Source organism: Marmota marmota, unplaced genomic scaffold (assembly GCF_001458135.2).
Source record: "Marmota marmota marmota unplaced genomic scaffold, marMar, whole genome shotgun sequence".
Lineage (NCBI taxonomy): Eukaryota > Metazoa > Chordata > Mammalia > Rodentia > Sciuridae > Marmota > Marmota marmota.
This window is the reverse complement of record NW_025999896.1, coordinates 4,607,807-4,625,405: the sequence shown is the minus strand read 5'-3', so window position 1 is coordinate 4,625,405 and position 17,599 is coordinate 4,607,807. Positions and strand designations below refer to the sequence as shown.

The window sequence follows — 17,599 nt, the reverse complement described above, 5'->3', positions numbered from 1 at the left end:
TGTTCTGGGATTAGTACTCTTTTGGGGAGATGCAGGAGAGCTTTCTCTTTCTCTGTGCATGCACAAGAGGAGATCAGATGGGGGAGCACAGTGCACCGTGAGAAGGTGGCTGCCTACAAGCCAAGAGGAGAGTCCTCGCCGGAAACGACCATGGTGACACCCTCATCTCAGGCTTCCAGCGTCCAGAACCGTGGAACAGTAGATGGCTTTGCTAAAGCTACCCAGTCTGTGGTGTGTTGTTATGGCACCCAGAGCTGACTGAGGCACAACCCTAGCAGGGTCGAACCCACTTCTGTTACCACTGCAGATTTGATTCCACTTAGGCTGGACATAGGCGTGGGAATGTATGGGATCAGAGTCCTGTGCCAGGCCCTGCTCTTGGCTGTAGGAGTGTCCCTTTTCCTGCCTGTCCTCTGTTTTAACTGACTATATCCTCCTTTTCCTAACTTGGTGTTTCTGGGTGGCTCTATGGGGTTGGGTTTCTTCCACCATATTGCAGAGTTCACTTTCTTGGTAGCAAGGAAAGCAGCCCGATCCCTGCTCCCAGAGTAGGGTGAACTGCAGGATCTAGAGCAGAGCACCTTCCTCCTCCCTTCCTTGGTGAACACCCGACACACCTTCAGCTGCTCCAGATCTGGCCTCTCCATGCTGACCACGGCGGCTAGCAGCTGGTCCTCCAGGCCATCTCTGGTCACGGTGAAGTTGATCAAGGTGGCCTGAGCCTGCAGCTCGGGCTGGTAGTGAGGATTGGCCAGCTTGGTGTGAAGGATGAGCCGGAACTTGGGATTGTATTCACACTCTTTGTCTCCAATTTTAATGAATCTGGAACGTACAGGCTCATGTGAAGGCGGGGTGATTTCCTGTGAGATTTTTTTTTTTTCCAAGATCATAGCCAACAATGTGGCTATATTTAGATGTACTTTTCCTAGGCATGTCTAGCATGCACCCTTGGGTCCTTCTTTGCCGTAATTTAGGGTACAGGTTTGGAAGGGAACCAACTTTCCCTTGGCCACCACGTTAGATATGTACACTGTGCAACTCTAGAGAGAGCCATTCTGGTGGTGGTCAGTACAGATTAGGATATTATGGAAAAGCTCCAGCAGATGGCAGTAAAGTGTTTGGAGGAAGCAGCATCTTGTACTTTGCACAAAGGTGTTTTTAGGCTATGATAGGTCATACTTTTTTTTTTTTTTTTCCTCGTGGCTGACAAGAGAATGACTTTGATGGGTGAAAATAATTAAGCACATAAATGAGCATGGAAAAGCAGCTTAGGGCCCTAGCAGTGGGTGAGACTTTTGCTACAGTTGGATATGGTTTGTCCCCCAAAAGTTCACAGGCTGGAAGTTTGCTCCCCTGTGTTATGATATTGATGTTAAGAGGCAGGACCAAGTAGAAGGAGGTACTTAGGTCACAGGGGTGGGAAGGGATTTATGCTGCTTCTCTGAAGTGGGTCAGGTCTGGTGGGAGTGGATAAGTTCCAAAGAGAGTAGGTTACAAGATGAATGAGCCTGGCTCCTCAATCAGTGTCTTGCTTCCTGTTTTGCCATACAATCTCTCTGTCCTTTTCACATGTCCTCCTGCCATAGTACCATCCACCATATTTCGATGGAACCAGAAAGCTCTCACCAGAGGCCTAAAGGATGGAGCTGCCTGATCATGGACTTTTTAGCCTCCAAATTGTTGAGCAAACTAATTTTCTTTTCAAACTACTCAGCCTCAGGTATTTTGTTAAAGAAACAGAAAATGGACTAAGATCCTAACTCAAGCATGCCTTCATGATAATTATCACTCCCCGTCTTAGGGAGGATGGCTTTTCTACTTCTTCTCCTTTCCCTTGTGCACCATATCCTCTTTCTGCCCTATTCTTGCTAAGCCTGAATCCGTAATGGCACCCAAGATGAACCTGAACTGTGTATGCGTGGGTGTGGAGGGGGGTGCTGGAAATCAAACCCAAGGGCTTGATTGCATATTCTAGGCTCTACCACTGAACTGATGTGTCGAAGGCAAATCAAATGACAGGAGCTGGGTTCTCAGAACCCAGATATCTGACTTGGATCAAATGTTCATACTTATGTGTCAGTCTGCTTTTTGACCACTTTCCTTCCAAGGTTCCTCCTAAACTGTACACTGTGGCCATTTAGAAGGAAGTCAACGGGTTGCTGACTGAGAAAGCAAAGTTCATGCCAGGAAGCCTTCTCTACCAGAGAAGGGCATCTAAGCAGCCCTCTGCTGGGAGACAGAAAGGTGTGCTGGCTACAGGGAGCTACTTGACGAGAGCAGAGGAGAAGAGATTCTAGCAAGAGCAGACCTCTCCACATTTCTAACTGGGGTGGGGAACCAGCTCTTCACACAGGGGCAGCCACATAGCTGAACCTTACCGTCCTTTCTTAATGACTTCTCTCCCCAGCAAAGGTCCCAGAACAGGATCAATGGACTCCTCCAGGTTTTCAATCAGCACCACGTCTCCAGCTTCCAGGGCACGCTCGATGGTTTGCAAGTAGCTAGGGGGAGCAAGTCAGGCAGTGTGAGCCTGTGGCCAGGTGTGCACTCAGAGGCAATTTAATAAGATGACCATGGCTTCCAAGGCATGGCAGTACACTTGGAGGCACAGCTATTTGAAACGTCTTCAGTGGCCCCATTTTTCTCTATTTCAAGTGACATTTATGTAATTTTGTACATTTTTAGAAATGGGGAGAAATTACAAAATACGAAAAAGATTATGGAAATTCATCATAACTATATTAGCAATGTGGCATTTACTGGGTATATCTGGACATTCAGTGATCCTTTGGTAACTGTGGGGTTTCAGACCCCTGTGGACACCAGAATCCGCAGGTGCTCAAATCCCTTCTATAAAGTGATGTAATATTTGCATTTAACCTGGACACATCATTCTGTATACTTTCTACATACAATACCTAATACAAAGTAAATGCAATGTAAATCATTGTTACACTCTATTGTTTAGGGAATAATGACAAAGGAAAAAGTCTACATGTGTCCACTATAGGCACAGTGTTTTTCATATATTTCTGATGTGTGGTTGGTTGAATCTGTGGATTTCTGTCCTGCAGATACAGAGGGCCATGTTGTATTTTCAAATTTAGTTTTTATATTATTGAATTCATATGGCATCTTTACTTTAAAACCCAGTTTTCATACATAAAATATAGTTTAAACATTTCCCTGTGCTATTAAATATTCTCCCAAAGCAAATGTTAATGACTGGATATTAGATTTTATTTATATAACTTAACTTATTTATCAATCAATCAATTAATATCTAGGTTACTTTTAACTTTTCAGTGCTTTGTAGCATTTAATAAACACATAATAAATGAATTTCCTCAAATCAATTTATAAGTTTGATGTAATTCCAATTCAAACAGAACAAAAACATTTTACATAACTTGAACAAAGATTTTAAAGTCATCATAAAGGAATACCATAAGGCCAGTTAACAAAAATAAAATGATGAAGAAGAAAGAAGACTCATATTATCTAATGCTAAAATATTTTATGTAACTTCAACAATACAGGTATGTAAAAAAAAGTCTCTCTCTCTCTCTCTCTCTCTCTCTCTCGGGAATTGAACCCAAGGATGCTTTATCATTGAACTACTGCCCCAGTTTTTTTCTTTTGATATAGGGTCTTACTAAATTGATGAAGGTCTCATTAAGTTGCTGAGTTTGATCTTGAACTTGTGACAATCCTGCCTCAGCCTCCTCAGTCGCTGAGATTACAGGCACGCACCACCATACCCAGTCAAAAGAACTCTTAAAAGACAAGTATTGAAAAGTTAGCAAGTTAGCAATATTTTTGAATGATAAATTATAGAAAGTATTATTTCTTTTCTCTTTTTCCTTTTTTGCAGTACTGGAGATTGAAACCCAGGTCTCACACCTGCTGGACAAGTGCTTCACCACACCACTGAGCTATATACATCCCAACCCTTTTAACTTTAATTAATTAAGTAATGTGCTGGGAATCGAACCCAGCACTTTGTGCATACTAGCTAGACAAGTGCTCTACCATGCAGCAACAATCATAGTCCTCTTTCCTTTTATCAGTAACTACTTCTCGCTACCTTTTCCACAATTTTAATGCATTACTTTTGTAATGAGAAATACTACAATTAATGTGACTGAATTTATAACTAAATAATTTAAAAGCGAGGTCAGTAAGCTAGTATGAGACACATAAAAAGAACAAAAATGCTGTTTAATACAATAATGATACAGTAAAATGGCATTTCTAATTAATCGAGAAAAGGATGGAAAATGTAATAGGTTACATTGGGACAGCAGCTAACCACTTGGAAAATTAGTCTGCATCTCATTTAGGGAACTTAAAGTATGATTGGATTTCAGTGTAAAAAGAAAATTCACAGAAAACTAAAATATAATAAAATTTCTGGAGGAAAAAAAAGACATTTTTCTAAAGATGATCCACAGAAGAAATGGGTGATAAGTCTGAACAAATAAAAGCAAAATTAAATGAACAATAGTATGTCAAATCTCACAAATAAAAAGCCTAGACAGGTTTTTCATTCGCTTGACAAAAGAAGATTACACATTGTATGGATAATACAGCATTTGCATTCAAATAAAGTACAACAAATCTAAAAAACCATCCAACAGAAAAGTAGTCAATAGACATGAACGGAGAATTAATTGAACAAATATTTATTGAAGGCCAACAAAGTGTCAGGCGGTGTTTGCGGTAGTGGGGATGTAGCAATGAGCAACACCCCCCCACCACCTCTAAAAACAATTGCACTTCTATCTAAAATGCATTCTGTTGACTAGAAAGGGATACTTTAACCAAAGTTTGGGAAGAAGATTAAGGTTAGATTATTCTGTGACTGAAGATGTAGATAAAAATATATCATGTCATTCCTGGGTGTTCATTTGCTCTGTTTTACAATTATTATTTATAGTTCATGAGATTGAACCTAGGGACCCTCTACCAATGAATTACAACCCCAATACTTATATTGGACAGGGTCTTGTTAAGTTGCAGAGCCTGGCCTCAAATTTTCTAGCCTCCTGCTTCAGCCTCCTGAGTAACTGGGATTAAAGGTGTTTAACTGTTATTTTTAACATTACACATTAGGTGTAAACAATCCTGGGTGAACTAGACCTGTGGGAGAGCATGTTAGGGACACATGACCAGAGAAGCAAACCTCACCTCACTTGTGCTATGTTGGATAAATCTCAGGTCTCTCAGTGAGGATAACCTGGGTTCAAATATTGCCTCCATCACTTAAAAAAACAAAACAACTATTTAATGGACTATCATATGCCACAAAACAACATTTTAGTCATCAATGATTGCCTATATGACAGTGGTTCTATAAGTTATGCCACCTAGTGACATCATACCTATTTCAGTTTGTGTAAGAATGTTCCATGCCAAAAATCAATGAAATTGAAGAAAAAAAATAAAAAAATTAAAAATTAAAAATCAACAAAACAAAAAGTTGCTTCTTTGAAAACGTAAATAAAAATGATAAATCCTTAGCCAAGCTAACAAAGAGAAAGAGAGAGAAAACTCAAATTACTAAAATTCATGATGAGAAAGGAAATATCACGATGGACACTACTGAAATACAAACAATAATCACAAACTGTTTTGTACATTTATACTCTAATAAAATAGAAAATCTTGTAGCTCAGGAGGCTGAGAGGGAAGGATCACAAGTTCAAAGACAGTCTCAGCAATGGTGAGGTGCTAAGCAACTCAGTGAAACCCTGTTCTCTAAATAAAAAAATACAAAATAGGGCTGGGTATGTGGCTCAATGGTTGAGTGCCCCTGAGCTCAATCCCCAGTACCAAGTAAAAAAAATAAAAAAATAAATAAAATCTTGAAGACTTTGAAAAATTTTTAGAGACAAATGACTCACCAAAATTGAATCATGAGGACATAGAAAATTTAAACAGATCAATTTCAAGCAATGGAATTGAAGATGCCATCAAAAGCCTACCAACAAAGAAAAGCCCAGGGCCAGATGAAATCTCAGCTAAGTTCTACCAGACCTTCGTAGAAGTAACAACAATCCTTCTCAAATTATTCCATTAAATAGTAAAGGAAGGAACCTTTCCAAACTCATTCTATGAAGGTAGTATCACTCTGATACCAAAACCAGACAAAGACACATCAAGGAAAGAAAACTTCAGGCCAATATCTCTGATGAACACAGATGTAAAAATTCTTCTTTTCCCAGTACTCTTTATTTATTTGTTCTTTTTAGTTACACATGACAGTTCAAAGTATATATTATACATAATATATACTTTCTTCTGGTTGTACATGATTTAGAAATTATATTGCTCATGTATTCATATATGAACACACCGAAGTTATGTCTGATTCATTCTACTAAATTTCCTATTCCCATTCCTCCCTTTTCCCTCCATTCCCTTTAACCTAATCAAAGTACTTCAGTTCTTCCCTACCTACTATCCTTATTATGAATTAGCATTTAGATATCAGAGAGATATCTAAATGCTTTTGGGTTTTTTTGAGATTGGCTTATTTTACTTTGCATGATAGTCTCTAGTTCCAACTATTTACTGGCAAATGCCATAATATCATTTTTCTTTATGGCTGAATAATATTCCATTGTGTATATATACCACATTTTCTTTATCTATTTATCTGCTGAAGGACACCTAGTTTAGCTATTGTGAATTGAGCTGCTACAAACGTTGATGTGGTTGCATCACTATAGTATGCTAATAAATGCAAAATTTCTTAATAAAATACTGGCAAATCACATACAAAAACATATTAGAAGATTGTGCACCATGATCGTTTGGGGTTCATCCCAGAGATGCAAGGTTGGCTCAACATATGGAAATCAATAAACATAATTCATCACATCAATAGACTTAAAGACAAGAATCACATGATTATCTCAATAGATGCAGAAAAAGCATTTGACAAACTCTAGCCAGAGCAATTAGAAGAAAGAAATTTAGGTGATACAAATAAGAAAAAAAGGACTCAAACTATCCCTATTTGCTGAAGACATGATTCTATACTTAGAAGACCCAAAAACACTCCACCAAAAAGCTTCCAGAATTCATAAATGAATTCAGCGAAGTTGCAATAGGTAAAATTAACACCCATAAATCATTTGTGTTCCTATACATCAGTGATGAATCAACTGAAAGGGAAATCAGGAAAACGATCCCTTTATAAAATAAAATAAAATATTGGGGAACCAATCTAACAAAAAAGGTGAAAGACCTCTATAATGAAAACTACAGAACACTAAAGAAAGAAATTGAAAAAGGTCTTGGAAGATGGAAAGATCTCCCATGTTCTTAGACAGGCAGAATTAATATTGTCAAAATGGCCATACTACCAAATTCCAAAGGTGTACTTTATAGAGATAGAAAAAGCAGTCATGAAATTCATTTGGAAAAATAAACCAAAGCAATCCTTAACAAGAAAAATAAAGCAGGAGGCATCACAATACGAGAACTTAAATTATAGTAAATTATACTACAGAGCTATAGTAACAAAAAATGCATTGAAGACCCATGGTACAGAATAGAGGACATACAGACAAACCCACATAAATACAGTTATCTCATACTAGACAAATGTACCATAAACATACATTGGAGAAAAGATAACTTCTTCAACAAATGATGCTGGGAAAACTGGAAATCCATGGCATTTGCTGGTAAATAGATGGAATTGGAGACTATCATGCTGAGTGAAATAAGCCAATCCCCCTTAAAACAAAGCCTGAATGTTCACTCTGATATGTGGATGTTAACACACAATAAGGTGGTGGGGAAGAAGAGAAGTTCATTGGATTACACAAGGGGGAATGAAAGCAAGGGAGGGGGAATAGGAATAGAAAGAAGAGTGAATTGAACTCAACTTTCCTATGTTCATGGGTGAGTACATGTCCAGTGTAATGCCACATTAGGAACAACCACAATAATGAGAAGTGATATCCCATGTATGTACAATATGTCAGAATATATTCTATTGTCATATGTACCTAAAAATAACAATAACAAAAAAAGAATGTGATGTTCACACGATGATAAAACTGCATACCAAGGCACCTATCATCACGAATCCCTATCATTAAATGACACGCGTGACTGTATTTTTCATTATGGGAAAATACACAAAATATAAAATTTAGCATCTGCATCACTTTAAGGGTACATTCACACCATTGTATAATAAGCACAAGTATCCATTCACAGAAAACTACTTTTTGTAAATTCTGTACCCACTCTAACTCCCTAATTAGAGGTGGGGGAACTGGGAGGAGAACCAGGAGCAATCAGGAAGGACCTTGTGTGAGATCAGGAAAAGAGAGACAAGCTAGGGGGCGCCTAATGTCTGCTCCTGATATTTCTTTTCTTCTTTAAAATTTTTTTTTGTTCTTTTCAGTTAAACATGACAGCAGAATATTTTGATGTGCCATACATACACACTTACATTTGTTTTTCCTGCATCCATGGCAAAATGGTGACTTTCGTGCTCAGTTACTTACCCTTTCTGACAGATCTGGGTGACCCGGAGGTCTTCTCCATATTTGGTCTTGATCCACTTAATGCCTTGTAGCTGAGGGTCCACCATGAGCGGCCAGCGCTCACAGTTGATGAGGATGGTGGCATTCTCCATGGACATGCGGTCTGCCGGGAGGCCCTCATTCTGCCAGGCAGCCACGTCGGCATCATCTGTCAGCATTCTTAGAGGATCCAGAGTTGGGGTGACTGGGATGGGAACCTGGTGAAAGTGAACACATGTGTTCAGAATGGAGGAGCATTTTCTCAGTGGCGGGGGGTGGTGGTGGACCCAGATCTCACTTTAAAAAGCAAGATCAAGGTTCCCCCAAAGAGTGTGCATGGGGGTGTGATCATTTTTTGGAATCAGGTGTTTTGTTGAAGTCCTGATAGTCTTTTTTTTCTCTTGATAGATAAATAATAATAGAAAATCAGCCCATTGCTCTTTGTTATATTCACCTAAACCAAATTTCTTCTAGAGATGGGTTATATTTTAATATAGAACCTCCTACATTTATTTTTCTACCATGTCTCTCAGTTACCAGCCTGAAACTTTCATCTATTGCACCACCTTGCAAAGGGTTAGAAAGGCTTACTTTCCCACCTGACCCAAACATCCTACTCCCAGGGTTGCTCGCAGGACCTGCTCTGCACATTTGCCTGCAGAGAGCATCCACCATCCCTGAGAACTTTTCCCCTTGGCTTCTCCAGGGTCCCTTCAGGGATCCCAGACCCTTCCTTTTCTTATTTTAATTTTCCTACAAGCAATCTTTTTCATCGATGACTCATATACACTTTTTAAAAACCAGAAGTAAAATTCACACAACAGAAAACTAACCATTTTAAGGTGTTGGATTCAGTGGCATTTAGAACATTCGCAATGTTGTGCAACCATCGGCTCTGTCTATATCCAAAACATTTTCATTGCTCCAAGAGGGAACCTCGTACGCATGAAATAATCTCTCCTCATTTCTCTCTACTCCAAGCTCTTGGCAACTACTAATATGTTTTCTGTCTCCATGGATTTTCTGATTATGGATATTTAATATAAATGGAATCAGACAATATGTGACCTTTTGTGCCTGGCTATTTTTATTTAGTGAAATGTTTTCGGGAGTCAGACACAGTCCCTTTCAACCCCTCTGTCTCTCTCCTCTCTGTGCTGTGCTTTGCCCAGTTGCTCCAGGAAAATCTCTTCAAACCATCTCCTGTCCCTTATCTTGATCTATTAAGGGCACAAATGGCCGGTGCTATGCCATCAAACAAACTGTTAAAGAGAAATCAGCCCCTTCAAGGTTCTCATCCTGGGATCGGATATAGTTTTAACATTTTTCTTTTAATCTTATTCACAGTGGCGTTATTTTGAGAAGGCATTAGTATTTTTTTAGCAGAGTGTCTGTTATAGTTTGAATGTGCCCCTTAAATTCATGTGCTGAGAACTTTATTTGTGATGCCACAGAGCTGGGAGGGGACCCTAATAAGAGGTGATGAGGGGACGGATGCTGTGCCCTCCTAAGGGGATTTCTGTCCTTACCGTGGAGTGGGTTAGTCATCGTGAGAGTGGATTTGTTGTAAAAGTGAGTTTGGCCCCCTCTTGCTCTCTGGCTCTCACCCTGTCTTGTATTTTTGGCTCCCACTCTGGGATGATACAGCACAAAAGCCCTCACCAGATGTCAGAGCTCTTGGGCTTCAAGACTCCTGAAGCATAAGCCAAACAAAACAAAACAAAACAAAACTCTGCTCTTTATAAATTACCCAGTCTCAGGTACTCTGTTACAGAAGCTGAAAACAGACTAAGGAGTCTATGGCACAAAAATGTTTAAGAACCCCGTACAAAGCCAGCAAAATCCTCACCAGCTGCTACAAAGCAGCTCATTGTCATTTGCTCAGTTAATGATGGTTCTTTCAACAATTTCCTCATTTCCACCAGTGTTCAAGATGAACAAAATAACAGTTTAATTAGTACTTTTAACATGACTAGTTAACACAACGAGTACTGCTATCTTATAATAGCTTAACTAGTACTTGTACCATTCCAAGTACTATAATAGTCTTTAAATCACTGTTTAGCAAATCATCACAGAAGTAGGATTTTATGAGATAATCTGGGAAATCAACCATGTATCCCCGCTCAAATGCATTTTTTTTTTTGTTCTGGGGATACAGCTACCAATGAATTTTGGAAGACATCCCTTACTGTACATTGTGAACTTTTGGTGCTGATGCTTCCCATAGCTGAATTTTATGAATTTAAGATCCTCTGTGAACATGTTGGTGGTATCCTGATCTTGGATGACTTCTGAGACTCCTTTAGAATGGAGTGTAGGGCACACTGGATGCTCACTGAATATTTGTGAACTAATGATAATGAGTGATGTGAATATGCCATGGGAATATTAGGAATTATTCTGACTATAGGATCCAAGTGCAGCTTAGATTTCCCTTTGATTAGAAACTAGCACCTCCCCTACTTCATTAAGTTGGGTGGGAGAGGTGTAGAGGAAGGAGCCGGGAATAGATTCATCTACTTATATAAAGAGCACCTGTGCAGCCCATGGCAAAATCACCTGAGCTGTGGTGGGCGTGTCTCGGAGTCCCAGGCACAAATTAGGCGGCTTTGAGGCCTGGTGACAAGGTGCAATGAGTAGGGAAATGGAACTTCCCCAGCTGCTCCTATGACATTTGGCTCTGGAGCTGGAAGATCTGAGAAAAACAAGGTTCTTTTTGGGTTTCCTGGGTTTTACTATTTTGAGGAGGGCCAAGAGAGAGCTTCTGGCCAGAGGACCCAAATTCCCATGAAGAGCTTCATTGAGAAGTGAGATTCTGTCCTTGGCTGGCCTAAAGGGTAGTGGGCCACAACGCAAGGCAGGGTAGAAGGACACAGACACCCATGTCCCAGGCCTGGTGCTAAAAGAGCGGTAGGAGTGAGTGTGCAAGAGGGCACCAGAAGGTTTGAGTTCCTGTGGTTGTGTGACCTCACTGGTACCCACGAGTGGACACAGTCAGGAGAGATTCAGGAAGTACGTACTTTCAGCTGGCTCAGGTAGGGTCGCCAGGTCCCGTCCATGAGGCTCTGCCGGTATTTTTTGGTAAAGAAGCCAAGGTACGAAATGAAAGCTGTAATAAGCAAAATGTCTCCACACAACGTCCTTTCCTGCTGCTTCAAGTTCTGCACAGCTTCTGCCCACCTCACGTTTTCAGAAGCGAGTCCTCCAACCTACCATTTCAAAGGCCAGAGAGAAGATGCTGTCACATGCCAGGCAAAAGAGCAGTGGATCTGGCCACAGAGATCACACATTGCACGTTCAGAGCAGGAAGAGCCAGGACTTCATTTGTTTGACCCTTTCAATTAGTGCGGTTTGTCCTGATTTCAGCAAACAAGCCCTTGTTCTGGGCTATGCATTAAGAGGACCACAGAAAGATGACTGTATTTTTTTTTTTTTAAAGATAGAGAGAGAGGGAGAGAAAGAGAGAGAATTTTAATATTTATTTTTTAGTTTTTTTTGGCGGACACAACATCTTTGTTTGTATGTGGTGCTGAGGATCGAACCCGGGCTGCACGCATGCCAGGCGAGCGCGCTACCGCTTGAGCCACATCCCCAGCCCCGACTGTATTTTTTTTTAATTGGTGCATTATGATTATATATAATAGTGAGATTCATTATGATACGTTTCTACATGCACATGACATAATTTGATCAATTTCATGAGCAGGTACTTCCCCTTTTCCTCTCCCCCTACCCCTGGTTACCATCCTCTACTGGATTCCTTATATTTTCATGAGATTCCCTCTAAAAAATACTTTCTTCTAACTTCCACATATGAGTGAGAATATATGATGCTTGACTTTCTGAGTTTGGTACTTATGTTGTTTAACATGATGGCCTCTAGTTCCAACCATTTTCCTACAAATGACATAACTTTGTTCTTCTTTATGGCTGAACAAAACTCCATTGTGTGTGCACACACACACATATATCCACACATGCACACATTACATTTTCTTTACGCATTTGTCTACTGATGGGCACTTAGGCTGGTTCCATAGCTTGGCTATTGTGAATCGGGCTGCTAAGAACATGGGTATGCATGATTGCTATGGTTTGCTGAAAAACAAGCTTTTAGGCTCTGCCCTTTTCCCCCTGTGGAGATTGACACACCCACTTTACAGGTTGTTAGGAAGATTAAATACAATCTATATGTTAATCACTTAGCACAATACCTGGTCTATAAGACCTATCAGAAAACTAGGCACCTCTCCCTCTCTAAATGCTGGCCTGCCTTCCATCGCATTTTTCATTATACAATGAAAATAAACAAAATCAAATCTGTGTGCTATAAATAATTACCACGTGGTAAGTAAGACACAAATGCTAGAAGTACTGTGCATACAGGGGTGTGTGCCGAGGACCACAGACTCCAGAACACACCCTGATTGACCTGGCCCACTTTGGGATAGCAACCCTCTCCTTGGGAATAGAGCCATCTTTCCACCGAGGATTGCAAGGTGTCTCATGGAGCTTCGTTCCTGTGTGAGGACTTGCCCTTCATTTTTCCCTTGAAAGAAGCCACCATACAGTGTCAGAACTGGGAAGGACCTGAGGAATTCGCTAACTTCACCATTCCCATTCCATATTTAGATTAGACTAGAAGGGTGTAAGTATTTCCCCACAATCCGCTGGTAGAGGAAAGAGGTGGTTTCAGAACATGTGCCTCATGTTTCTCTAGCCTAGTGCCATCCTGCCTCCCATGAGAACCATCTCAGAAAATGCTCTAGCCAGGTGCAGAAAATTGTGCTGAGTTTTGGAAACCCATCAGGGAGCTGAATGGAAGGCAAGCCAGCTAGGAAATCTGGATGATTTCTCGCCCAATTGTGGAGGTGCTGTGTCTAAATCAAACCATTCAGTTGAATGGAGGGTCTCTAAATTATGTACAGGCTGGTCCCACAAGCAAGCACAGACACACACTTGTGGTACAGCCTTTCTTTACTAATGCATGACTCAGTTTAATGGTGGCAATGACTCATTTCTCCCTAAATTAAAAAATATGGCTTTGTTATAGAAATAAGTGGTGTCTGGAATAAATGTAAAAAAGAATCGATTATATTTCCCTTCACTGGTAGGGATGGTGTTGCTAAGACTCTCAATTGAAGAGTAACCTCATTCAATGAACTGCTTTGCAAGATCTTAACTGATAAAGATGATGATAAAATCAAACAATGGGGGGGATTGAAAAAGGCCACAAATTCTTTGACATTCCTCATCAAGAGTTCATGCCTATCTCCCTGTCCTTGAATCTGTGACTGCTTGGATAGATAGAAGATAGTGGAAGTGCCATTGTGCTGGGTTTTGTGTCCAGGCTTTAAGAGACTGAGACTGTCCACTTTCTGTCTCGGAGTCCTGGGTCACTATGGAAGATATCTGGCTAGCCTGCAGGAGAGATTGCATGGAGAGGCCCTGAGACTACACTCTTATTATCAAAACATAACATAAATAAGATCTTTAGAGTTTGCCTATAAAATACATGCTTCCTCTAGTATGTTTCTACACACATGCAAGCATAATTGCATCTTGCATGGGTGTGACAGATCCAGTGTTTCCTTCCATCCGACCATCTCTATAAGAAAACTCTTGGCATGACCAGGGTGCATGTCCACACTTTCCTGAGGTCTCAGTCCCTGCATCCCAGCACGTATTAATGTTTCCCCTCAAGATGGGCAGTGCTGAGCTGTGCCATCTATTTCACACCTTCACAACACTCCACAGAGCTGCTAATGTAACTGGAGCTCAGGCTGCTGAGGTGTGCACTCACCAGGCGGTTTGCAAGGGAGATGGTGCCTGCGGTCATTTCAGCTTCTTGTTGACATCTGAGTTTGTCGGCAGTTGCTTTCTCAAACTTGGCAGTGAGCTTTGCCAGGTTTTCATTAAGGTGCTGTTTAGGAAGGAGCACAAGGTCTGTCAGTAATCCCAGCTCAGGTCACCTCCAGTGCTTCTGAGATGAGGGTTCATGTGATTATAGAAGAAGTTGTTGGGTTGTGGGGAGCTTAAGGGCCTGGAAAAGCAGGTAGGGAAGGAAAGGAGCCAACTAAATGATCTCAAGTGGAGTCCCAGGGAAGAAGTTGGCTTTATACCGTAGTGAGGCTATAGAGTGGGAATGCAGAGATTTCTCATCCAAGGTGAGAGAACTGAGCTCCCACACTCCAACACCTCAGTCATGGGGTAAAGGCTATAGGAGGTGAGACTGATGTGGGAGGTGGGGTGCATACATCCCACCTCTCTTTGTATTGGGGAAAATTGGGTTCTTGTGGTCTGACAAAATGGTGCAAGTCCTGCTACTAAAAGCAAAAGCACATTAAAACTGGGGGAAACTAAAACATGGTCCAGAGGATACCAGGGCAGTTCTTCCTGGATCACTGACTGTACCTTCTGTGTCTAGTCAGGACAGGGCTGTCTGAAATCTCAGTCCTCCTTTGACTAGAAGGCCTTAGACCTATAGGACAACTCTTATATAACCTCATTGCTTGTTTCCCGTTATTGCAAAGTATGGGAATATTTTTGAAAAAGTCATAGTTTTGATTTTTTAAAAAATTATTAAGAATCTAGGACTGGGGCTGGGGTTGTGGCTCAGCGGTAGAGCACTAGCCTGGCATGTGCAAGGCCCTGGGTTCAATCCACAGCACCACATAAAAATAAATGAACAAAATAAATGTATTATGTACAAATAAAAAAATAATCTAGAACTGGAGCATAAAGCATTTGATGCCCTCAAGAATACATATTTGTATGTATAAAGAAAACACAGGAGATACCTACAAATGTGTCCCATGTGTGTGCAGTGACTGGGGTTCAGGCTGTTCTGTTAGCCATTACTAAAGTCACAAGAGAAATAAATACAAGGCCAAGTTTACACAGCCAAGTAGGTTTAAGAGCAGGTGGTGAGCCATCTGATTAATGATGGCAGACTGGCCACTCATTTCCCACCTCTCTTCCCCAGACTTCTCTAAAATGATTGCAAAGCAATTAAAAAAGCCATAAAGCCCTTAACAGCAAGCAAACTGGTGAATGCTGTTGGAGGATGAGGCTTTCCAAAAGATCTTTGGAGGGTCATGCTATGGAGGGAGTGCAGAGCAGGAGGAGGAAGGAGGAAGCTGCAGCTCCCACATCTCACCAGAGGGGGAGCTGATGAGCCCACAGAGCCCCACTGTGAGTTGGAGATTTTGGGAATGTCAGGTGTGATGGGGGAGAGAGGAGCTGGAAATAGGGGGGCTCATTGGGAGCCTATGGATCTACTTCATATCTCCATCCCCATGTCCAGCATTCAATGCCCCTCGGCACCTAGGCCACCAGGCAAGAGAGTCAACAGGGGCAGAGAAAAAGCACCATATTTTGGCATTTAGGGAGCATCCAACGTAACTTATTTGATTTGGAAAACAAATATACCAGTCAGCTCTGCACTTACCTGCAGAACTAGAATCAGCGGGGGTTTTTTTTTTTTTTGCCTTTCTAAATATTTTTATTAGAATATTATAACTGCACATAATAATTGGGCTCATTTTGACAAAATCATACTGAATGGGATTTGGTTTACTCCATTTCAGTCCCTAGTACCCCCTTCCCTTCTCCTGCTCACTCTCCCTATTCCCTTTCTCTAATCCTACTGGTCTTCCTTTCACTTGTTTATTTATTTATTTATTTTAAAATTTTTTAGTTGTAGATAAACATGATATCTTTATTTTTATTTGTTTATTTTTATGTGGTGCTAGGGACCGAACCCAGGGCCTCATGCATGCAAGGCAAGTGCTCTACCACCGAGTCACAACCCCAGCCAATATTTATTTATTTTTGATTGCTGCCTTACACATATACTTAAAGGTGGAATTCATTGTGGTATATTCATTCATGCACATAGCATGATTTTGTCAAGTGCATAGAATCAGTTTTTGAACATTACCTCTTATAAACATGAAAGAACAAGAAGATGTTAATGAAAACTTAGGTTAAGGTAAATAAGAGGAAAATGAGGGTCTGGAAAAAGAGAGATAATTCAGTAACAACAACAGCAATGTTAAAACCTTTTCCAACTACTTTATCAGAGATATGCAAGATATTTCACCCCTCAAATGAGAACAAGATGCTACCAAAACAACTCTTGGCAATGACCAGTATTGCATTGTTAATTTACAACATATTAAGTTCAAGGGAAGGGCTAAAGGAGGAATTTGAGGAAATCTCCTAGAAATTACAAGAAATCATACAGTGACAAAAAGAAGGGAAATAGAGGACTATGTCAGGAGGGCTGTCATCCAACCAATATGCATTCCAGAAGATGGGATGAAAAAGAAGACAGAAGGATGAGATAATACCAAATAGTTTCCAGAGCTGAAGACAGTAAGTCTTTACATGCAAAGCACAACGAATACAAAGAGAATGACAGCTAAGCACAACAGTGTAAAGTTTCAGATACTAAGAATAAAGAGAAGGTTGAAAGACTTCCAGAAAGTTGAGTGTGTGTGTGGGGGGACAGCATTCACAAAGGAATGGGACCCCAATGGTTCATTACACTTCTCACCAACAACAGAATAAAGCACTCTGTGTTTCAAGGGGAAAAAATAGCAACCCGGAATTCAAAACTTGGCAAATTAATTGTTACTTCAGTTAAACAAAAAGGCATTTTCAGACTTTTAAAACTATTCAGATAATTTACCTCTTACTTATGTTTTTTGAGAAAGTTCCTTGAGGATAAGCCATAGAAAAAATAAAGAAGAAACCCACTTTATGCATCCTGAATATAAAATTCTGTACTGGAAATTATCCTTAAATTCTAACCACAAAGCATGCATGTGGCAGGTATCTATGTGTGTGCATGTGTGAGCATGTATGTGTGTGTCTATGAGTGAGAGTGTGTTTGTGTGTATGACTGGAGAAGGCTGGAAGGGCTTCAACAGCAAATGGGGAGGAATTTTCTTGCTCTGAGTGAGCCTGCATATTAGGGACAGGTGATGGCCTTTGTCCTCTGGTATTAGCAGGGACAGTTCACATTCTCTTGATGTTAATAG

General features: G+C 40.5%; 1 protein-coding gene across 6 annotated transcripts in view; it reads right to left on the bottom strand.

Annotated features, from left to right (window-relative positions):
- The window catches only part of Dnah9 (dynein axonemal heavy chain 9), a 334,407-nt gene that overhangs the window by 75,022 nt on the left and 241,786 nt on the right, over window positions 1-17,599 (bottom strand). For 5 of the 6 annotated variants that reach the window (XR_007345608.1, XM_048798092.1, XM_015504497.2 and 2 more), the window contains 5 exons: window positions 14,356-14,475; window positions 11,573-11,761; window positions 8,532-8,767; window positions 2,379-2,501; window positions 618-822 (listed from right to left, as the gene is read on the bottom strand). Coding sequence is in view for 4 of the 6 variants with exons in the window: in XM_048798092.1 (XP_048654049.1) it covers window positions 618-822; window positions 2,379-2,501; window positions 8,532-8,767; window positions 11,573-11,761; window positions 14,356-14,475 (873 nt within the window). In the remaining 2 variants the exon portion in view is untranslated. Of the gene's footprint in view, window positions 1-617; window positions 823-2,378; window positions 2,502-8,531; window positions 8,768-11,572; window positions 11,762-14,355; window positions 14,476-17,599 lie in introns of those variants that run through there. The other variant, XM_048798095.1, reaches the window with a different exon arrangement.